Below are 23,733 nucleotides of genomic sequence, written 5' to 3'. Positions count from 1 at the left end.
ACCAGCAGTCCCCACTTCCTATTATGTCAGCAGTCCCGGCCGCCGTTCACAGGTACACCCCACCCTTTCATTCTCCTTGCAATAAAGATTTTTCATTTATCTAACCCACTGCACGATGGTTATGTTAGGGCTACCCGTCAGGGTGGTGGTGGTGGTGGGCTGGGGGTCTAGTGGGCTCCGGGGATGATTCAGTGGGTTGAGATGTGGACGACCGCTTTAGACGAGGTGGTGTAGGAGGACCGTGCGCATGACGATGACGCATTCGCAGCGTACCTTTGGTGGTTCTTGCCGAGGACCAAGACGAGGGTCACGTACATTCCGAGTCAGCCACCGACGGAGACCGCATCTGTCATGTAGATGTACCTGCGATCAAGGGACGTCAACTTCGATGTCGCGGTAAGTTTCTTCATCATATTTGTTACTCAACTTGCATCATGTGGTGTGGCTAACTTCAACCATGTCCTCTTCCCAAAAGTACGACATTATTGCAGAGGTAGCCACTGAGCTAATGTAGCATCGAGCACTTCCAGCACATGACCAATCATCAACACGAGACGCTGTACAGGAGGGCCTTAGACGCCTGCAATAGGTTCCTGAGGGCCGTTAGCTACCGTGGTGGTTGCAGAGACGTCATGCTTCCACCACGGGCTGCCTACCCCCGTTCGTCCTCTCCACCTCCTACTCACCAGGCCGGTACGTCCTCTCAGCCACCCATTCGTCCATCGTACCCTGACCCCTGTACTGCACCACAGGCACATGCACCAGCAGCCGAGCCATCCTGGGCCACACCGGCACCACCGTTTGGCATGCCCCTGTCGGCCTGTCCACTGTTCAGTACCTGATCCTGACAGGTACATGAACGTTATTTTGTCGTACACCATTGACAGGTACGTGAACGTTATTTTGTCGTACACCATTGACGAAATGTTGTCCAATTAACTTTACTAACTAATAATTTCTTAACACATCCCCGTATATGTACGGAGCTTATAGTGGAGCGGGGCCCTCTTCTGCTGCACCAGGCACAGAGCTACACCAATTCTATTTTAAATACGCAACGAAACTAACAATACTATTTCCTTGGTTGCATAACAGGGTTCGCAGACCGTGGAGGGGCTTCGGAGAACTCCGTCAAGGAGGGACAGAGGTCCAGTGTCCATGCTTGGGTGGACGAAATGTTGAGACCCGAGCCTGACGTGATCGGTGCTTCGCAGTTGCGTGATATCCCGAAGGCTCCTACACAGGGCGCGACCCAGGACTTTGCGACACCACCTGCGGCTGCAGCAAGACATCTGCCTCACGACGTTGCCCCACGGGAGCCCTTGACGTACGACCAGTTCCAGACCAGAGTTGCGCAGCGGGCAGCGAGGCGTGGTTGTGGTCGCGCTGAGCCTCGTTTCAAGCGAGGACGCATTTAGTGCGTAGGACCTCTTTTATTTTTTGTACATCGGTGCAAGCTTTTAAGTGTACGATCGTATAACGTACGATGTGTGGTCATCCGCAGACTACTTTATCTAGACCGGGAGTTAAATCATTTTCAATTATTTCGTTCAGCCACTCTACCTCTCTCAAATTACGAATTTACATATTTTACTTCCAAAAATATCATAAAAAATTAAAGAAACAATATTTAAAGGAAAGGTATAGCCTCAAATCTCAAATTACGAATTTACATATTTTACTTCCAAAAATATCATAAAAAATTAAAGGAACAATATTTAAAGGAGAGGTATAGTCTCAAATTACGAAGTTACATATTGCAATAGAATTACATAATTTACTTTCATAAATATCATTAAAAAATGAAGGGAAAATAATTAAAACGGAGTTATAGCCGGTTGAAACGGCTAAAGGTACTTATAGCCGTTTCAATCAGCTATAGCATCCCCAACCAGCTAGAAGCACTTACCCTCACATGAAATGGCGGTAAGGCCCATACCGCCATTTCAGCCGCCGAAACATGGCTGCACATGCCAACCGGCTCCCTTCCGCTGTTTCAATCGGCGAAAAGAATCCTACTGCCTTTTGGTCCGGCTGCATAGATCTATTTTTGCAAATTTTTTGTTCGACTATTTATTTCTGCAAAATCATAAAAAAAATCACCAATGTACTTTCTTTACACGCGCGCGGACCATGCTCGGCCCATGAGCTGCTGACCACATACAGTTCTTCGCTTCTGCGAAAAGGCCACGCCTGATTTGGGCAGCGCCGTAGCGCCGCTCTAGTGGCTAATAAGGCCCATAAGTGTTTTAGGACCATGGATCGAGCTTCTTTAGCTGTTTAAGGTTTGAGTCCAGACTCCATATACTAGAGTCTGGGAAGCGCCAGCGGCGCGCCAAATTTGCGTGCCATACTACTAATGACACAGTAACTACTCCTAATCAATAGTTATGTTACTACTAATGACACAATTAGTAACTAATCAATAGTTATGTACTACAAATGCTAATGACCGTCCGGTTTGAGGTGGTATTTGAAATTGAAAAATTATGGGGGTGGCCTTGCTCTGGAGAAACACGGTGGCCACATCGGATCGGCTTCAGTTCATATAACTTGCATGAAAATTTTGTAACAGGTTGAACACTGCAAGGATGTGCGATTGTCGCGGAGATCGACGATCTCTTTTTCTAAACAGAACAACCACGAATCACAGGTAGCCATTGTGTGAATCAAGTGCACATGTGAGGGTCACTTTTACCTGTAGTAAAATATCTACTGCATCTGCATGGACCAAACTGAAGCATATCTACTTTAGCTTCAAAAAAATGAAATGTCACTGCGTAAGTGACAGATTACCTTATGTTGGTTCATGATCAAAAGCCCTAATGAACAATAAAGTATTTCTTATCCTCACTGGTTGGACTGCATGTCATCTAAAAGACCAAAACATTATTAGGTCTGTATGCAAAGTCAGCATCACTTGAATAGGTAATTCACCAAAAAACTGTTGCTACTTCAACCTTATAGAGCTGCAGCTTCCTTGTTCGAGTCATTTGCCAAAACATTTGCAAATCTTCTAGCTTGCTGTCATTGTGGCTAAAGTTGACAAATCACTGCCTAAAATATGTTTTAGCAGTTCTGCAAGGTATATAAGTAACACGAGGGGGATACAAACTTTCAACATACTGTACAGTTAACAAGGGGTCTTGATGTACACGAGGGGAATAAGGGGTCTTGATGTACACGAGGGGAATAAGGGGTCTTGATGTAGTCAGACCACGGGAATTGATCACGGGGCGTCAGGCAGCTTGCAACTGCCTATCTGCCGACCTGCCGTCACCAGGCTACACATACACCTGCAGGATCAGAGTGACCAATGACTCCTGACTACTATCAGAATGTCCATCAGATTTCACAAAGCAGCTTTCCTCTTCTGTGGCTGAGAAAGATTTTCATTAGTGGGAATAGTGGCACATATAAACCATTTGCATTTGAATTACTAAATAAATCCTTGTCCAAAAGCCTTGACCGGTAGGAATTCAACATAGTTGGGAAACAAAAATAGAGAGAACATCGAAGAACATTATCGTTGCTGAAGGATTGCTCCAATGATACAGAAGAAATTAAAATACACAAAGCATCAAGCATAACAAAACTGAATACTGTTATAGAAGCCTACAACCTCTGTGACACCGTTCCCATGCCAATGTCGTATGGCCAGCTTTGAACTGGTTTTTTAATGTTGCCCAATATAACCGATGCAACATCAAAGAAAGTCTCTTTGTCTTGGAGAAGCTAATATGGTTACGGATGAGTCCACCATATTCAGTGAATACGAGTAAAAGTGTTATTGAAGCAAGATTGCAAGAAGCGCCCTTCAATTTAGAGCTCACGGTGATCTCGTTTTACAAATGAGCAGCTTGAGTTCTTCTGCCTGTATGGAAAACAAGAAACAACACATCAGTTGCCTACTTGCGTGCCACCATGGGCTCATGGCAGTAATGGCATAGGGCATGAGTCGACAGTGATGAAGGAAGTTCAGAAATGCCAGAGAACAAATCAGTACCTTGCAAACTCCGGTACATTCCGCTACGGATCCTCCTCGAGAACCTCAGCCATTCCGTGTCCTGACCTGTCCTCTCCCTCGTCCTTATCCTCTATCGTGGTGCCTTCAACCTTTAGATCAAGTGTGGGCTGTCCAGGGTGGATGCTGACTGCATTCCTGATAGCAGCTTCTGCAGCCTCCACCCCGCTCCTGGTGACATTATTAGGCAAGATTCTGACACCGTTGTGCTCCAGGCTTGCAAGCTGCTCGAAGCTGAACTCAAACCCCATCTTGGACTCTGTTTCCATCGCTACAAACACAAGATCTAAATATAACCTTCGGAGCTCTGGCATCGCTTCCACTAAAAATAACATCTCCAGGCCATCTTGAGCATGATGAATCCAGAATCTAAACTCCTTGAGGCACCGGAATTGTTGACTTCTTATGGTAAGCCGTTCATCAGGGGCATGCGCTGCCGATAAATCTGCGGAGAGCAGAGTAGGTATGGCCCCAAGGATGCAGAGATCTTCCTGTTTGATCCTTTCAATACATAGTCTAAGATAAGTGAGATTAACAAGAGACACAATCTGCTTTGGAAGGCGAGTGATACTAGGACCGTCTACGACAAGCTCCCGGAGACATGGAACAGTGCAGCACAATATATCCATCAGTTCTTCTTCCAGGATATCATATTTGGTAACACGTAGTGATTGAAGCCCATGTTTACCCATCGCAGCGAGAGATGACTTAAAAGCTTCCTCGTACTGTTCCGTATCACAACCAAGTTGCCATCTGTTAAGCATATCTATGCCAAGCTTCTTCAGCTTGGTCAAGTGTCTAAGCGCTTCCACCAATTTTATGGAGTACTGATATATAGTCGTCAACTCCTGCAAGGCTTGTAGATCTCCAACCTCATCAGGCAACTTTACAGTATTGGATACAAGAAGACGCACCAATTTTTGCAAACGGCCTATGGACGGTGGCAATTTCTAATTCCACTCCCCCCTATATCCAGTGTCTGGAGATACCTCAGGTCTCCGATACCCTCTGGAAGCTCAGTAACTTCTCTACAAGCGATGCACAAAAATGTTAGCCGGAAAAAGCTTCCTATATGTTTAACGTGTTGGTTACCAAGATGGCTGCTATAATAAAAAAAACCAGTACTCTCAAGGAATACAGCTCTTGCAGATGAGGGATTCCTTGCTCCTGCAATCCATAAAAGCTAATGGAACGAACCTGCGACCACTTATCCATAATCTCCTGTATTACTTCATCTCCCAAATGTTCAGATTGTACAGAGAGCCTACGAATCGTGTGACCACCTACTTTGTAGCTTTGGTCTTCCACTATGCTGGAAAAATTCCCATCTTTTGACAGTGACACGATGAGCTCAAGCACCATATCATGCACTCGACAAGCACATGCCCGGCCGTCATACTGGATGTATATTGGTTGGATCAAGCTTCTGTTTACAAGCTCATTGAAGTAATTCTCAGTGACTTGATCTGCTGATTGATCCTTCACTTTAGTGATGAATCCTTTGGCTACCCACCTCCATATTAGCTCTTCCGTGTAAATCTCGTAATCCTCTCGAAACATACTAAGATATAGCAAGCAAGTCTTTAGATGGTGTGGGAGGTCATAATAGCTAAGGAGAAGTATATCTCTCATTCCTTGGTGACTAAAAGCAGAACTAATAGAATTGTACACTTGTTCCCATTCATCCCTGTTGGATTTCCCAGCAAGCAGGCTTGCTATAGTGATAGTAGCTAATGGCAAACCATGACACTTTTTAAGGATTCCATGAGACATTTCTTCAAAGTGAGGAGGGCACGCAGAGGCATCTCCAAAAACCCTCTTGAAAAATAGTTGATGTGTTGCTGGTCGCTTAGAGGTTTAATCTTGTGGACATATCCTGTTAAACTGGAGCAGCATGATTCAGCTACAATGTCAATTCTTGTGGTTGTAATTATTCTGCTGTTTAAATTGTTCTCAGGTAGAGCAGATTTAACAAGTTCCCAGGCTTGTGTGCTCCAAATATCATCAACAATGATGAAGTACCTATACATACATATTGGTAATAAATGTTAACACTAGATCATGTAGCTAGCCTTGTTACTTGTTTTGCCAAATGGTGCACAGTTAAAAATAAGCATATTCTTATTTCAAAAATAGATGTGCATCAGGTGCCATACTGCCTTACCCCAAAAACCATCAAGACCACCCACCTAACAACTTGATTTCAAAATTAAAACAGTTTAAAAGCATTCCATATAGTAACATCACACAAACAAGAGGGCAATTGGACCACTATCTTTCTACTTTCTGAAGGTTTACCCCAATGCTATTTTAGTCAATGTGTTTTATCAGTTTGAGATTAATTTTTATGTAGTAAATTAACACTAAAATTGCTCAAACTAAGAAATTATACTGTATGAAGTATGAACAAATTAAAAGAACATCAATATTTGTTACAAAGCATATCCTTAAACTGTACAACTGCTGAAGGATACTCATATTTTTGTATATATCTCACATAATGCCTCCTCAATTAATCCATGTTTGTATTTTCCAGGATGACCCATTACCCAAGTTCATCCAAAAGCAAATAAAACTGAACTGAACTCCGTAAGAGGTCAAGAATATATTATTTCAACCATCCTAAATATAATAAATATTATCGTAAAGAATTTTTTAGTAACTAAACATTAGCATATGTATAAATAAAAATAGGGAAAATACAAAAAGAAACGATAAATATCATTTTTATTCGTACCTCTTATCTTGTAAGAATGCTCTAAGCTTGTCTATGAGTTGTCGCTCATCATCTGATGGATCAATACAACTCCCTAGTTCTTTGAGCATATCAGTTTATATCTTTGCTATGTTAGGATTTCGTGAAACTGGCACAAAACATGAGCAATCAAATTGACCTTTGATTTTCTGATAAACTTGGTTTGCAAGAGTTGTCTTGCCAAGACCTCCAAACCCCACAATGGATACAACTTTGAGTTGCTTTCCATAGTCATCTTCTTTCATCAACTCGATGACCTGCTCCCTTGGACCATCAATCCCAACAAGTCTCTCTGCTTCCACAAAAAGTGCTGGCAGCTGAGGATCAATTTGAACGACCTGGCTAGCAGGTTCATCAAACCTGTATCTCTTGCGGCGATGTCCTTCTTCCTCAACACGAGTCTTGAGTTCTTCAATTAGATTAGCCATTTTGTGGCGTGACCATATATTCTTAATCTTACTTATTGTCTTCTTGACAAGGTTGGCTTCAGTGCCATCTTTGCTCATCTTGTGCATGAAGAGGTCGATGCAGACCTTGTTCCTCCAGTCCTTCTCCTGCACATCCAACCTCTCCTCGTTGTTGCTCAGCTTCATAAGTAGGGTTTGCATACTGCTCAGCTCATCCTTTAGAAAGTTGATCTTGCTCTTCACACCATTCTGAAGGTTGTACTCCCCTTCTATCAACCGGGAGAGCTTGGGAATCAGGGTGCTTATCACACCCGTTGAAGCACTCACTATAGCACCAGCCATATGCTCTCTGTCTCTCCCTCCCTCTGTCGTGTGCCGTGTAGAAATGATTCTTCAGCTGTGGATGCAAAGACTCTGTGGGGATGCTTGCCGCCGTCAAATCTTGCTGCTCGTTGCCGGCTACCACCTCCAGATCCGGAGCTAGCCGAGGTTCACGTCATCTCCACCAGGGGCCGCCGCCGGAGTGGCGGCGGATCTGACCACCAGGAGTTCGTGGGAGATGCAGGGAACCGCTGAAACTCGATCCGGCAGGAGGCGCGTTGACCCGGGCTATGGGGAAGCGGAAGAGAGGAGAGGCTGATGGCTGGGAAGCGTCGTGCGAGCGACTTGCTACTGCACTGCGACGTCTCTGTCAGATTTTGTTTACTCCCGCGTCCAAAAAAATTACAACTCTCGCTTGCTGGGAAACTGGGGAAATCGATCGAGGTTTTCGAATTAGACCAATTTTATAAAAAAAATAACATTCACGTCTCACGTAAAATTAGTACGAAAATATACATCATTAATATATTGATATTGATTTTGTTAGTAATATTTTGTATAAATTTGATCAAATTTAAAATTAGTTTTTTCTTGGAAAGCAAGAGTTATATTTTTTTTGGAACGAAGGGAGTAGTCGATAACCATCTGCGTTGACTCTGCACTCGTTGGATGAACATTTGTAAATTTTGGGTACACATTTACTAGTCGTCCTTGGAGCCAAATTACGTTTGCATATGAATTCAAGACCTTAAAATTTAAGTTTTGCAGATATATAATCACTGCAATGACAAAGTACAGGATCATTTAGCACATTTACATGCCGTGTAAATGGTACACAATGCCCAGTCGTGTCCGTTTAATCACACGTTTAGCTCGTTTAATGTCTGTTTAACTAATTTAATTGGTCGTTTAATCTGAGTAAAGAGCTAAAGGTAACCGTTTAGTGTTTAACGTCTACTAACCTTCGTGCTTGCAGGTTGTAGAACCGGACCTTCGAAAACTTAAACAGGAGTATCAGTATAGAGCATTCCACTTTGCAATTGTTTTTCTCGAAAGATCACTATGCAATTGTGGTTGTGGCACCTTCAAGGATAGTTCAGGAAGGACTAGGAGCAAATTTAATATTGATTCATTTTTTTTACCCCGAATTCTGTAAGCTTTGAAATTTGTCTCTTTTCCCTAGCATTTCACAAGTGATGACAAGTGAGCAACTTGTAATATTTTGTAATTTTGTATGCGGGTTTGTAATCTAAAACTCAAGTTGTAGGGGCACCTCTGGGCTGCAAAATTTTTGTAGCTCATGGGGTCTTCTTGTCTCACGTTCATAGTTAGTAATACTGATGAATCTGAAGAAAAGTTGTACAAGTCATATCTTTGCATCTGAATCATGGATACAATGGGCATTACAAAATTAATTGACATATGGGCAACTCCTAGTTTTCATCTGTCGAAAAACATGGTGAAAAAGAGCTTGTAGCGTCGTTAACTCGGTGACAGAACTTTAAACATGTCTCAGTGTATAGCATTACTAAATAGTACTCCATCCGTTCCAAATTGTAGGTCGTTTTAGCTTTTCTATATTCATAGATATTATTATACATCCAGACATACATGTATAGCAAAATTATGCATTAAAAAAGCTAAATAACCCATAATTTGGAACGGAGGGAGCAGTAGATATAGATGACAGTAGCTTCTGAGAACTGAGATGAGCTGCTGTAGACATTCACAGCACCTGCGGGGCTGCGACGGTCCTGAAAGGCAGGTAGGAAAAGGAAGAGATTTGACCACAACTCCACAAGCTTGGGTCGGTGAGTTAATCCCCATCGATGGAATTTTGATGCAATGCAAACATGTCCGAACAGGGCGATTTGCCAAGCCGTTGTTTCGAGAGATCAAAAACGAATATGATAACAGCTGGGAAATATCAGAAACGCTGAGTGGTTGCTTGGATCACAAAATTACAGATTAGTTTTTCTAAAACAGGTTTTACAAGGAGTTTTAGGTTATTAGTTTGTTAGATTTGAGGTTATAGAGTAACGGTGTTTGGATGGAATGAGCGACAACGTGTTTCAATAATGTTATCACATCAATAACGCTGATTTTCCTATACCACTAGTGGTCATCCGTGGATCTAATGAAATCCGTGGATCTAATGAATTAGAAAAGTATTAGGGTGGAATTTTGTCATTAGTAGATCCTTTAGTCACGCACGACAAAAAAAAAAGATGGAGAATTAACAGAAGCAGCACGGTAGATCAGTTTTCGCAAAAATAGGTTGTGTAGTTGTTTTTGTTAAAACCAACTTCTCAAGAAATCAGTTTTTTTATTCCTAGTATTTCTCGTCTATCCAAACACGATTTTATTCCTAGTATTTCTCGTCTATCCAAACACGATTTTACACTAACTTAACTAGTCTGGTTTTGAATACACTCAGATCCAAACAACCCGTTCAGAAAAACGGTTCAACACGAGGACGAGGAACTTTGGGCCGCAGCTCCTTCGCCAACACAACAAACATTGCGGCCCGTAGAGAGAGAGGGTAGAGTGACTCGGCCCATCCATTATTTCGGCCTGTAACACGAGGATGAATTCGGCCCATATTGTGACAGCGGGTAGGAACTGAATTCTGGCCCAACAACGGTCCGCCTTCTTCCTCTTCGGGGGCGGGCGTCTCTGACAACTGACATGCTCTTGGCATCGGTGCATGTCTACACGTACTCAATACGACAGTTGGATGCGGTAAGTATTGTTTTAAATAAGCAACAAAATTAACGACCTTTAGCCATATGTTGTTGACCGTACCACATGAGAGATGAGACAGATGTCAACAAGTCAGACAGATGCATGAACCGAAAGGGAGGTTGCTTTGTGCACATGGCTTGGAAGTTGAAATCCTCTCCGGCCGGCCAAAATCCTCTGCTGAAAATAATATTGTTGTGTCTTGAGCTAATTCAGTACTATACATACACCTAAACTATGATATCGATCATTACCTGCAATCTAGTACTAACAGTCAGCATGAAGATCGATCAATTCCGTGCCCAGTGCCCTCGCTCGGCCTTTGAACCCTAATTTGTAGCCATTCTTAGCTCTTGTCCTGTTCATAACCCTAATTTCGTGTATAGATGAGGTTTGATCAAGTTCAAAGCTCAAATGCTCCGTACTTCACCAATGCTCGCCGGTGACAACTTTTTCTAGCGAAAGGCGCGCGATAAGCAGGAGTTACGTTCAGATTGCTAGGACCGTGCATGTCTGTGTGATCCACCATTAATTCGACAATGGCTTGACGATTATTCATCACTCGTGCGGCTAGCGAGCCGGCCCCCGGCTTGGTGGGCAGTCCACATCGACAAGGACACAAGGGACAGGGATTCAAGATGCACGCAAAGGCAACCAACCAAAAGTGTGCGCGTCCATGTAGTTCTAGTTGTAGTCTTGTAGATGTAGAGTGGGCACATAAACACCAAGAAAGAGCCATAAGTTTTTGACTCTGTAGTGGCACCCTAGAAACAAAGTGGAACAATCTTCACATATTCCAAGCAAAAAAGGTACTGCCCAGATTGCCTCATATTCTAGGATTGCAAATGAATTTGCAAGTCATAAAAGAACCTTCATTTGACTGGGATGATTTTTTTAAAAATGTATGAGACAAATTCATTTAAATCCTTGGCACTAATAGTAGGAACATCATTTCCAGCAGTAGATCCAACGTAGGGGGAGCCCATGGAGCTTAGTGGAGAGAAGAGGGAAGGACATCCTTGCTCAGCTCGGTAAGCTCCTGAGTGGCAAAATATGTGAATCTCGGGTAGAGAAAAAGTAAAAAACGCAGGTAACAGAGAAGCACCTTCAAAATATAACTGTAGAGGAAATGTGACACATGTATGAGACGGTCATGAGCTTGACCGGTCAAACTGCTTTTAGGGATGCTGGCGCCCGGATCCTTGTGTCGCCTGATCGTTCCCTCGGCCATGTGGTGGTAAGTCACTAGGTCAAGTCGCATGTGGGTTACCAAGAGCTCAAATGTAGGGTCTTGTTTAGTTCACCCCCAAATCCCAACTTTGGCACTATGCAAAAAGAAGATTTCCCATCACATCAAACTTGCGATACATGCATGGAGTACTAAATGTAGACGAAATTAAAAACTAATTGCACAGTTTTGTTGTACTTTGCGAGACGAATCTTTTGAGCCTAATTAGTCAATATTTGGACAATAATTCACAAATACAAACGAAACGCTACAGTGTTACTACAGTAATTTTGGCACTCCAAAGTTGGGTAACTAAACAAGGCCTAGGCTTCATTACCTGACAATCACATGGCAGAGAGCAGTGCTACGGAGCAGTGGATATGGTTTTCAGTTTCATCCCTACCTCGTCTCCTTAGTCTATTCGTCACACGTCTTGAAAACCTTGCTTGGGTTGCCAATGCTCGATATATATACCGGCATTTAAGCTAGTTGAGAATTAAGAGAAAACATGTGCCACTTGTCCAACAAATGGTCCGAGATGTGTGTATCCCATTGTCGATGTAGGAGACGACACTAGTGGAGAGTACGTCCACTGCTTGCCATTCCTTGTCTCGCTGCCTTCGTGTGTCTTCCACAGCTAGTGTGCCGTGCTGCCGGCCGGCCGGGCATGTGGGCTCGTCTACGTCCTGGGCTTGCCGGCCAGAGCCTTGATTCGCTGCTGCCCCAACAGATAGCAATGCAATGTGATCAGATGTTCAGCTGTTGAGATGAGCTGCAGCCTGCAGGACATGCACAAGATCGACCACGCAGCTGAATAATGAAAAGAAACACAAGCCGAGAGCACGAGAAGGAGACAGAGCCAGGCGTCTGCGGCGCAGAAGATCCCCGCGCCCCCGAGGTGGAGGACACGGAGCGGAGCCGGCGGCCCTCCTGCCACCGTGCCGTGGGTGCGCGCGTGCGTGTGCGGCGTGCCCGCGGTCGCTGCCGTTTATTTCTGCGCAGCGCGCGGGGTGTGGTCTACAATTGTACGTTGATCTGGGAGCCTTCAGCATTTGACAGGGAGTAAACCTTTCGGAGAGGAACCGATTGAGCTACAGAACAATATGCTCCCTACTTGAGTAAAAGGACTTGATATTCTGACCTTTTTCGTGGTCTTAGGAGGTGTAACTTTGATAACTTTGGTAACTATGCTCTATACATTGTTTGTTGCATACACAAAAAAAGATACATGTTCAGAAGAAACCATGTCACAAGAGCAAGAGCAATCTGAAAAGGCCACCCGGGCGATGCCCCTTTCTCCGGGGGACTTGGTCCAATACATTATTAGAGATACTAATCTATCAACCTGTGCTTCCGCACGGGCTAATATCTTTAAAAATTATTATATTTGAAAATTATTTGAAATGATACTGCTATCTAATAATAAAAATTATTTACCTTACTATTCTCTTATTTATTTAACTCTAACATAATACTCATATAGATGTGTACTTATCTTTATCTAGTTGTGATTGATTTTTAATTAGTAATTACTCTATACACTTTTTTATCCACACTCATATTTTTTTTATTTTGCATCGCACCTTCATAGGCATAAAAAAATAATATTTTTTCATCGCTTCCTCACATACATGTAAAAAGGTCTACATTGTGACACTCATCATATGTATATATCTTGACTTAGTATTTCTATATTAGCAATAATACAAAAAAGTAATTTAGAATCACATATTAGTTTACTTTTGGATATTTCTGCATGATGAACATGAAGATAATTAGATTAAGATTTAGATGCTTACTTAAGGTTATTTTTAATAATGAAATGCACGAGTAACTTAGATACAAATCTAGAATGGTATTTTAAGTTATGTTTTGTAATGATATACATGGGTAATTAGATGAAGATTATGCGGTTACTTATATTACTTTTTGTAATGTCAGAGTTGGATAATTTAGATATAGGTTTAAGGGGTTTACTACAGAATATTTTCATAACGATAGTGTTGGGTAACATTTTAGAAAATATAATAGACCAATGACTATGATTATTAGAGTTTACACGATTGATGTTTGATGTTTCATATTTTTGTAAGAATTTCTAGGATTTATCTTTTTTTTCTAGTATTTCTCCTGAGAGTTAATTCCGAGCTTCCAACTAAAAAAATTTGATGCCACATTGCTACAAAATTGTTATCTTGAGGCTTGAGTTAATTGTACTATCAACTACTATCTACATTGCTACGAAACTGTTATCTTGAGGCCACATTGCTACAAAATTGTGCGGAGCCACGTCTATGTATGTATGCGCTTGAATTTATTTAATGAACACTAACATAGAAATCTATATTCTCATCACTTCCTCTATATATTTATAAATGGTGACACACATAATACGTATACACCTTAATCATTATATTATATACTTCTCTCCATTCTTTTTTATATGTCACATTTGGTTTGTCCCAAGTCAAACTTGTCCATTTTGACCAAGTTTATAGTAAAATATAACAACATCTCTAATATTAAATTTGTTTCATTAAATTCACCATGGAATATATTTTGATAGTGCATATATTTGGAAGTATACATGTTTTTATATTTTTCTATAAACTTGATCAAATTTGGACAAATTTTCAATAAATGTGAAATGTAAAAAAGATCTGAGGGAGTAATAGTATAAGAAATAGACAATTTATAATTATATATAGACAATTTAGAATTATATATTGATGTAGATTTATTTATATTTTTAATGAATTTGATTTGGATTCAAATTTAGAGTTAACTTATATTATTTTTAATAATGAAATATGTGAGCAATATAGATGCAAATTTAAGGGTTACTTTAAGTTATTTTTAAAGTATTAGTGGTAGGCAATTTAGTTACAAATTTAGGGGGTTATTTTAAATTATTTTTATAATGGTATAAGTGGGTAATTTAGATGAAGATTAGGGGTTACTTTAGTTTATTTTATATAATGGCAGAGGTGGGTAATTTAGATATAGATTTAGGGGGTTACTTTAGGCTATTTTCATAATAGCATAGGTGGGTAATTTTTTAGAAAATATAATAGATCTAATGGCTATGATGATTTGAGTCTACCGATTGATGGCCAGATATTTTGCTTTTTTTTGAGAATTTCTAAGATTTCTTTTTTTTCTAGAGTGTCCACTTAGGATCTACGTGGCTTCATCTGGAAGATTCAAAAAGGCATCTGGAGGTTTCAAAAGGCGCCTCCAACAGTAATAGTAAGATGGAAATAGATGCCTCGCCAGACACCACACAAGATCTCTAGCATGGGCTCTTCAGTCCAACCTAATCACACGTTAGCAAAACCAAACTCCCATTATTTGGATTAGCATCTCGGGGGCTACAACTATAAATAGCACCTCCCCCCTACCACTGACTTCATCAGTTCATCTCCATCCACAAACACCCACACCACACCGAAGGCAGGCGACCACACATTGCAACAAACAGCTACCAATTCTCGATCGAGAGCAAGCTGCGGCCGTCAGTTCTTGCTCACTGCAAGCGTACACCAACAGAGAGAAAGCTAAGCTCATCTGTACCAGAGGAAAACAATGGAGATGTCGTACATGGACGAGAACAAGTGGAAGCTGTCGAGCTCCAGGAAGCAGGGGAGCCGGAGGTCGGCGCCGGCGGCCGACGAGGGGAGCTCGAGGAGCCTCAAGGGCCGGGCGTCGAGAGGCCCGGCCACCAGGTCGGTGCCAGGCCGTCTGGCCAGCATGGTGAAGGAGCAGCGAGCTCGGTTCTACATCATGCGCCGCTGCGTCACCATGCTCGTGTGCTGGAGGGACTAGCTCGTTGGGCTGTGGGTTTTTAGGGCCGGGCCGACCCATCAGGCGCTCCACAGAAGAGCCACGAGCCCTGCTGGGCCCAGCCTGCAGGTCCTGTGTGTTGTTGTGTGAGAGAGAAAGGAAAGAGAGTGAGAGAGATGTGCCTATCTTTTCTGTGGCCATCCTGTGGTTCCTAGAGTTTGTAGTAGCGTGTCAAAATATTATAGCTTCGATCGATTTAATTCCTGCCTGAAGGGCAGCATGCATTTTGTTGTAAAAATGCTAAGACATAGCTCATGAACACGCCCTTTTTTTCTGATACTGAAGTTTGTAGAAAACATCTCTTGAACAGTTTTCATGGGAATTGAAATTCCTGCGTCTCAAATGGCAGCAATTAGTCGTTGAGCTACACATCAGCATGAGACAGATGATACACTAGATTTGGTATAACTAACCACTACTGGATACTCAGGCAGAATCTGCATCATGCATGCATCAAACCGCAAAAATGGTGGTTTGTGCACATGGGATGCAAAAAAAGTGCAGATGTGGCAGACAATTGGTCGATCGATCACCACCTTTGTCGCTTCCCCTGACCGGACCTAACCAACACATCCTCACCGTCTAAAATTCTCTAATGAGACTGCCATTTAAACTAACAACAGTATCAGTTAATCAGTATGAGCAATCTAGTACTGATAATGAACATGGACATATCTGCATCCTGATTACCTTGACCTGATTCAATCGTTTGAACCCTGATTTGTACGCATCTGGCGTGTTCGGAGAGCTCGTGTCCTGTTGCTAACCGAGGGTAATCCATCACTAGTGCACATGGCTGTGTGTTCATTGCCTCTGCTACTGAACTCACATGCTAATGCATGATGGGTTCAGATTAACTAGTGATCTCTCCCTCTCCCTCTCCCTCTCCCTCTCTCATGCACCGTGTTTAGTATATGCAGGCACACAGTTTGCATGCTAATTTTAAAAATATGTGCATGTTCGTTGCTATCTTTCGGCAGCATGTCGGCACACCGATGGATTACTCTAAACATGCTCGTTAGGCCCTCTCCAACGGGTAGCTCATAGAATTTTAATTGATAAACGGTGTATAAAGTGAAGAGCTAGCGTAGAATAAGAGATGGCCTCGCACATCTCCCAATACATTTCCCTCTTACAACACGTCTCCTAATGCTACCTGCTGCTCCTGTTTTTCACTTCTCTCTTAGAGCTAGCAGCATAACACCATGATGTGCCCACGTCGTGATCTGGACACGTGTCAGCTCGGGAGCCAAGTCACTCGACTGGTCAAATCATGACACGCATGTGCGTGCCCGGTGCCCGGTGCCCGGATCCCTAGCAGGGCTGTTTGGATATGAGGTGCTAAACTTTAACAGTATCACGTCGGATGTTCAGATGCTAATTAGGAGAACTAAACATGAGCTAATTATAAAACTAATTGCAGAACCCTATGCTAATTCGCGAGACGAATCTATTAAGCCTAATTAATCTATCATTAGCAAATGGTTACTGTAGCACCACATTGTCAAATTATGGACTAATTAGGCTTAATAGATTCGTCTCGCGAATTACACTCCATCTGTGCAATTAGTTTTGTAATTAGCCTATATTTAATACTTCTAATTAGCATCCAAACATCCGATGTTACGGCCGGTTGCCAAACATAAGAGTCAGTGGCAATTGTGTCCGATCGAGCTAAATCTAGCCTGGGGGGCTTATCTGACTGACAGTCACATGGCAGACAGTGGTGACAGAGCAGTGTATACATCGACCATCATCATAACCATCGGCATAATCTCTCTTGTAACTAATTCTTCAATCTTGTCGTTTTGCAGCTTCAAGTGCTACCTCTCGATGTCTGCAAAGATCCTGCTTTGAGATTCGTGAAGGTGTACTTGGTTCCGAATTGAATCTCAGATGACTCCTTTTGACTGAAACTTTGAGCATCTTTGCAACCGCTGTTGCCAAAACCATCATTGGCCAGAACGCAACCCAAATGAAATGTTTGTATTTGAGATTATGTCGATGTATTTTCGAACAATATGCCTGACAAGGGCAGGTTTCATGTCTGAATATATGCTCCAAGCTGGTTGACCACACTGCCTGTGGCCGCTGCGGATGCCCTGCCCTGTCTTGCCGATCGAGAGCCTGTAGCGAGTGTTTGTCCGGAGTGCCTAGCGGCCGTGCATGTGGGCTTGGTGTGTTGGTGCCGTGGGCGCACGGCCACATGAGATGCCGGGGAGTGTGCTCGCAGCTGCTGGCCCAACAAATGACAACACGATCAATGCCTGAAAACAGTGGACGAGAGCTGACCGATTAACCGCACGAGTTTAACCGAGGGAGGCCCACCTGTCAGTGAGCGACACGGCTTCGGTTTAACTGGAGTCTCGAGAGGCGTACTGTGATGGTCGGATTAGACCGTGCGTACGTGTTGTGTTGGCCTGCTGGTCTCGACGGCGTTGCCTTTGCTCTCTGAAACGACGTGCCATCCGACTCAATCATATATGTGTCGGAGACATGCATCTCTCTCGGTGCAATGCATGCATGGACCAACTGCAAGCAAAGCAAAATCTGCACGAGGACATGGACATGCCTGGAGGCAGCGATAAGGCTGTCGGTTTCTATGTCGCGCGAGTTGCAAATGCAACCACGATTGGGCATGTACGGCGGGTGCACTCGTGGGGTGTGTGAGGGCGAGAGGTTTTGACCCTACAGTTACCTAGCTAGCTAGGGCGCTTGGTGGGCAGTCCACTTCATCTTTGTGGCAACTGTCCGGCGGACGGGCACGGGCGACCCTGCCGTGGGTGCGCGCGCGGCCGCGGTCACTGTCGTTTCTGCGGAGCACGCGGGCCGGGTGTGGTCTTTGTGGCGGACCGCGCGGGCGGCGTCGTGTCGCCCAACTGCCTGCCCCCGCAAACACGCAATCAGCGGCCCAGCGTTGGTCCCAAGTTCTATATCATCAAAGTACTAGCAATTACATGCAACAAGATTGCAAAAATAATTTCAGAACAAAATACAAATGAAGATCATCGAGACCACAGGCACGATCCGAAAGGGCCATGCATGCGACGTAATGCAAGCCGGCCGGGCCCACGGCCCTGTCCCCGGGGGACATGGTCCATTATACTATCATGGACGCGGCGGAAAGAGATGTCCCACCGGACAATGCAACAAATGGAGGAGATTAGTCTTAGTTAATTAATCACCACCCATGGCCTCCCAATCCAATCACTCGTTAACAGCGCATAACACGGGAGCTCTAACTTGGATTGGAATGGAATCCCATCAGGGGCCGGGCCTATAAATACCACCCAGGCCTCACCACTCTTTCCATCCATCTGCAATCACCAACCACGAGCAAGATACCTGCTGCACATTGCAAGTTTGCAACAACAACTCCTCCTCCATAGAGCTAGCTACTTCTCATTTCCCATTTGCCACTGGATTTTGATTCCTAGAGAGAGCTAGCTAGAGAGATGGAGATGTACATGGATGACAAGAGCAAGATGCTGTTCAAGAAGGGAAGCCGGAGATCGTCGGCTGTGGCGGGCGAGGGGAGCCCGGTGGCGAGCCTCAAGGCCCGGACGTCGAGAGGCCCGGCAGCCCGGTCGGTGCCGGGCCGGCTGGCGAGCCTGGTGAAGGAGCAGAGGGCAAGGTTCTACATCGTGCGCTGCTGCGTCACCATGCTCGTGTGCTGGAGGGATTGACAATGTAGCACTCCAGGGCCATGGGCCCATCAGGGGCCTGACACTGGGCCCAATTGGGCCTAGAGTGGTGGTAGGTTCAAGTGTCATAGTGACTGTTCTTCCTCACAGTCAGAGGAAGAGAGATCAGAGATGTGCCTGTTCTGTGGCCATCCTGTGCTTGATAGTGTTTATAGTGTCAGAAAATTACTAGTCTGTAGTCTCTATTCTGTCTGAAGGACAGCATTGTTTGTTGTCAAAGGCTAATACACTCCTTATTTCAGTGCAAATTAGTGTTCTTGTCGCCATGTTTTTTTTCTTTCGTGCTGGTATCAAAAGCCTGAACTCTGAAACAAGGCAAGATGGTCACTATAGTAACCTTGTTTCTTGACAATCAGTATCTGTACATAAAAACTGTGCATTAGCAGTCATTTTTAAAAAAATGAGGATGGATGCTGCAAGTCTATAATCAACTTATCAACGACTGAAGTGTTATACTCTTCTAGTTGTTCTTTTTAGATGATGAATTGTTTTTTCCTGCTCTGTACAAATGACAACCGAAGACGCGCCTGCAAAAGAAATCTTTTGAAATTTACTCTCATGGATGTCAGAAACAGAACCTTCACCTGATACAACAAACTCTCTTAGGCCCCGTTTGGATCCTTGGAATTGAATTTCATTCTAATAATCATAATTTAGACACAAATTAATTAAAATAATATAATTGTATGTGGAATATATTTGTTATTATTGTTGGCCATATGTGAGAGATACTTATGTGCTGCATTTCTGCTAGATGGAAGCGAGTCAAAGAGCGTGCTATAAGAATTGAATTCCATTCTAATAATCATAATCTATAGAATCAATTTCCATCTTCCACCCTATGAATTTAACATAGGCTTATATCTAAACTTTGGAAAGTTGTGGAATCCCACATTTCAAAATAAATTAGCCTACTCCATTAAATAGATTCCAATTCCTTCAAAATGAAGGGATCCAAACGGGATACAACAAACTCTCTTACAGAATTTCTGTCAAAAAAGAAGGAACGAATATACGTGGCTACAAAAATCCGACATACTGCTGATTTCAGGTACTCTGTCAACATTGAAAGAATCAGTAAAACTCTGACAACCTTCAAAGGAATCTGTAAGAACTACACATAGATCAGACAGCATGCACTATCTGCTACTAATCATCTGGTTGATTGAGGTGTATGATCCGACGCAAGCGCAAACGACCCCGATCATTATGATGATTATGCACAGGATTATCTGAAAAGAAAGGAAAAGCTAGGTCGTTAATATACAGTGTTTAGCAGTTTCAGGCTTGAAGTTTATGTCTGTATTTCGAGTTAATTACCTCCCACAAAGGTACTGCACCCTTCTTGATGGAGAGATAGCATGCACATGGGAGTATGAGAGCCTGTAAGTCATCAATCATATTTTAAATTACTTAATAATTTTGTTCAATTAGCCAAAAAAAAGAACCCTCGCAGAAGTTTAGGTAAATTTAAAAGTTCAGAACTTACCACAAGCATTGTGAAGACAGATCCAAGCAATGCCATCACGAGAGCTGCAAAATAATGGTATAGGAAGAGCATTATCAGGCATGATGTTGTTGTTGTTGGGGGGGTGGGGGGTATAAATTTCAGTAATTAGGATTTAGGAAAGAAAAACTGATATTCAGTAACTGAAATGATCACTCACCGAAATATGGAAAAAGCAGAGCCACCGCAACAGTTGAGAGGACAAGGCATGTCCGAACAGACATTCCAACCAGGTAACTCTGCATCTTCTGAGGCAGCGCCTCCTCAATCGACAAGGCTACTGGCGTCATCGTCAAGGCATACTTTGTATATGGATTCACAATCTGACACCAGAAAAGAAAAATCAAGTGTAGCAATTAGCATCTCTTCTTGGTTCCAATGCAATGGGATGATCAGGGAGTTTTTCCTCATACCGTCATCCAAATGGCAATTTTCGAGGGAATGTACTGTTGTGGTAAGTTCAGTGTGAATTGTGACATAGTGGACTCGCCAAACATCAGAAACCCTGAGACAGCAACTCCAGCATACACGAGTGTGACCACTGTGAAGCTGAAATAGTGGAGAATAATATGATGTAAGCTGGCAAACATTTTTTTACAATAAACAGCAAAATTATAGTATGGTTTGCCTGAATGGAGATAGCAGTACTGTAGCATTTCATTTGTCAGGTTCAGATGCTACTCAATAGTATTGATATTTGAGGTACTTACCAGAACAGGAGCACAAATGGAAACTGCGAGCGGTCCTTCATTGACGAATATATGTTTGGAAAAACCGAGTGTCCTGAGTAGCAGTATCCATACAGGCCAAGTGCCACTGGAAGGTGGGTCACGTTCACTATAGCACCAGAAGGGTGGAATCCAATTCCTTCTCCAATGCCAACCCAAAATAGGCAAACAATAACTGTTATTGTTGCGATCACACCTCCAGCTGCGATAATTCAGTGCAAAGATGGTCAAGAACAATCATCCATTCATTGAAAGATTATTTTGTTGTTCAAGAACTAACTGAAATAGTAGCTATAAGAGTCAATTCTAGTACTGTCATTCTTTATAAAAAGAGCAGAAATAGTCCTACATTGCCCTGAAAGATAAGAGGTAATGCTGTATAGATTCTACATAGTACTTACCAGAAAGATATGAGAGGAGGCTGAGGTTCCTGAGCCAGACTGATGGAAGAATTGCCAAGGCCATTGTGATTGCAAAAAGATTATGTGCGTTCAGGTCGACACCGGTAAAAGCTAAATGTGCGGAGGGAAACACTGAGGATAAGCTGTCTCCTAGCAGTGTGATGTACTCCACACAGCTTGCCTGCATAAGAAAGTTTACTTATGTTCAGCAATCAAAGGCATACTGACTGTACCCAGTAATAAGTTTCAGAACCAGATAATACTTACATAAAGCTCCATGTAAAGTACCACCTGCAAAAGAGATGTTATCAGTCAAACAATAGATGAGATGAATTTGCAGAAATGTATATTGTCAGGGAATACACACCGATACAAAGATTCGACCAAATATACCAAAAGCGACTTGTCCAATATCTGGGTATGTCTCAATGTTCGGTGAACTGTCTATGCATCTCTTCAGAAGCAAGCCAGTGTAGCACGAACTGCCACCCAACAAGGGCAGCAGTAGGAGGCTTAACCATCCTCCTTCCTTGATTCCATAAGCCGTGGTGAGAATTCCAACGCCGCAAAGAACATTAAACCCTGCAATTTCAACGAGAGATTCAGAAACAAAGATTAGAATCCATGATACTGAACCTAGCTAATTACTTTGCAGCTGATTCAGACCAGTTCAGATATTCAGTTATGACTTGTGATGGACAACAAACTTAGCACAAAAAATTCAAGATTAACTGAGCTTAACATTATCATTACTGAAGTCAAGGTTAGCATTACTGAAATTGGCATCCATGTTCCTGAAACTAGCTAGTTATTCAGACCAGTTCAGAAGTATTCAGGTATAAATGCATGAAGTTTTGGACATGAACAAACAAATTTAACTCCAAAAGAATCAATGCTAGCTGAACGCACCATTGATGATTGATTGGCCGCTGCTGCACTTGCTAGCAGGCGGCGGAAGCTCGATGTAGTCGGACTTAAGGCACGCCCTCGACGGCCGCTCCGGCAGCCCGGCCTCGTGCGCAGCCGGCGGCCGCGGCGGGAGGCCGAGGTTGTCCGTGGACTGCTTGACGGGCGGCCGGTGCAGCGACGACTGCGAGAGCTGCGAGAGCGAAGTCGGCAGCAGCGGCCTGGTGAGCGGCAGCAGCGAGCCCTCCCCCTTCTTGAGGAAGAAGGAGCTCCCTGCCTTGATGAAGGAGCTCCCGAACTTGGTGAGGCTCGGGCTCGCCGCCATGAGCGTGCTCACCGTCGGCGACGGCACCGCGCTCAGCATGTCGATCGACTGCCTGCGCGCGACACGAAAAAACCCCGACGAGAGAAATCAAATCAGGCCGCCGTTACTGCATGGATCATGTCGTCGCGTGGAGGAAGAGGAGGACAGGCGAGAGGGCGAACCTGTAACTCTGCGGCCACGTGCCCTTCTGGCCGTCGTCGGGCGCGTCGCCCCTCTCATCGCCGCCGCGGCCGCGCCCGCCCCGTGGGGTGCGTGCGTCGTCGTCGCTCCGCTCGGAGAAGGAGCCCTCGTCGGAGGAGGTCGGCGGGGAGCCGCCGTCCCGGTCGGCGCCGAGGTCGTCGTCCTCGTCGCCGATGAACAGCAGCGACCGGTCGCCGTGGCCCATCTCCTCGTCGCGGTCCATCGCTGGCGCCGACGACGATCCCTACGAAAGCGCGCGCGCGCACACACACGACGCGTCAATGCAAGGAAGGATCAACGAGATTCCATCGTATCAACGACATACAACGTACGAAGGGATCGGAGATTAGGGCGAGGTATCAACGACGACGGCGACATCGATCTGCATGCACGTACCTGATCAATTCACTCGGCGACGTCTACGGAATCCGATCCCCAACCACGAGCTAGCGAGGGAACAGAGAGAGCGGAAGAAGGTAATAAAGGCCGGCGCGCACGAACGGGAGGGAGGAGGAGAGATCGGCGAGGCGAGGAAGACGCGGCTTCGGTCTCGGGCTCCCGGTCGGTCGCGGACTCGTGGCCGCCTCTCGCGTTCACAGCATGAACCGGATGACGTCAGATCGACGCACGTAGTCGCGGCCGCGGCGGCTGACGGTAGGGCC

General features: G+C 44.0%; 1 protein-coding gene and 1 long non-coding RNA gene across 2 annotated transcripts; both read right to left on the bottom strand.

Moving 5' to 3' along the window:
* Positions 1–3,405: 3,405 nt before the first annotated feature.
* Positions 3,406–7,866, bottom strand: LOC101769179. Its single transcript, XR_002677082.1, has 3 exons — positions 6,762–7,866; positions 4,007–6,046; positions 3,406–3,874 (listed from the first exon to the last, which is right to left on the bottom strand). It is a non-coding gene; the product is annotated as an uncharacterized LOC101769179 (long non-coding RNA).
* Positions 7,867–19,953: 12,087 nt separating this feature from the next.
* LOC101768367 (amino acid transporter AVT1C) lies at positions 19,954–23,294 on the bottom strand. Its single transcript, XM_004962627.3, has 11 exons — positions 23,053–23,294; positions 22,570–22,943; positions 22,028–22,242; positions 21,928–21,951; positions 21,661–21,841; positions 21,242–21,461; positions 20,945–21,080; positions 20,692–20,854; positions 20,514–20,557; positions 20,345–20,407; positions 19,954–20,256 (listed from the first exon to the last, which is right to left on the bottom strand). Exons 1-11 carry the CDS (start codon positions 23,292–23,294, stop codon positions 20,164–20,166), a joined length of 1,755 nt encoding a protein of 584 aa, XP_004962684.1. The 3' UTR covers positions 19,954–20,163.
* Between the last annotated feature and the right edge of the window lie 439 nt (positions 23,295–23,733).

The sequence above is a fragment of the Setaria italica genome, chromosome III (genome assembly GCF_000263155.2).
Source record: "Setaria italica strain Yugu1 chromosome III, Setaria_italica_v2.0, whole genome shotgun sequence".
NCBI lineage: Eukaryota > Viridiplantae > Streptophyta > Magnoliopsida > Poales > Poaceae > Setaria > Setaria italica.
The sequence above is the reverse complement of the archived record's forward strand: the minus strand, read 5'-3'. Positions and strand labels throughout refer to the sequence as shown.

Coding starts and splice junctions, on each gene's coding strand:
- LOC101768367 (XM_004962627.3), bottom strand. CDS start 23,294: ATGGACCGCGACGAGGAGATGGGCCACGGCGACCGGTCGCTGCTGTTC. Junction 22,944..23,052: donor ACGTGGCCGCAGAGTTACAG/GTTCGCCCTCTC, acceptor TGTCGCGCGCAG/GCAGTCGATCGACATGCTGA. Junction 21,842..21,927: donor TACTTTACATGGAGCTTTAT/GTAAGTATTATC, acceptor TTTCTTATGCAG/GCAAGCTGTGTGGAGTACAT.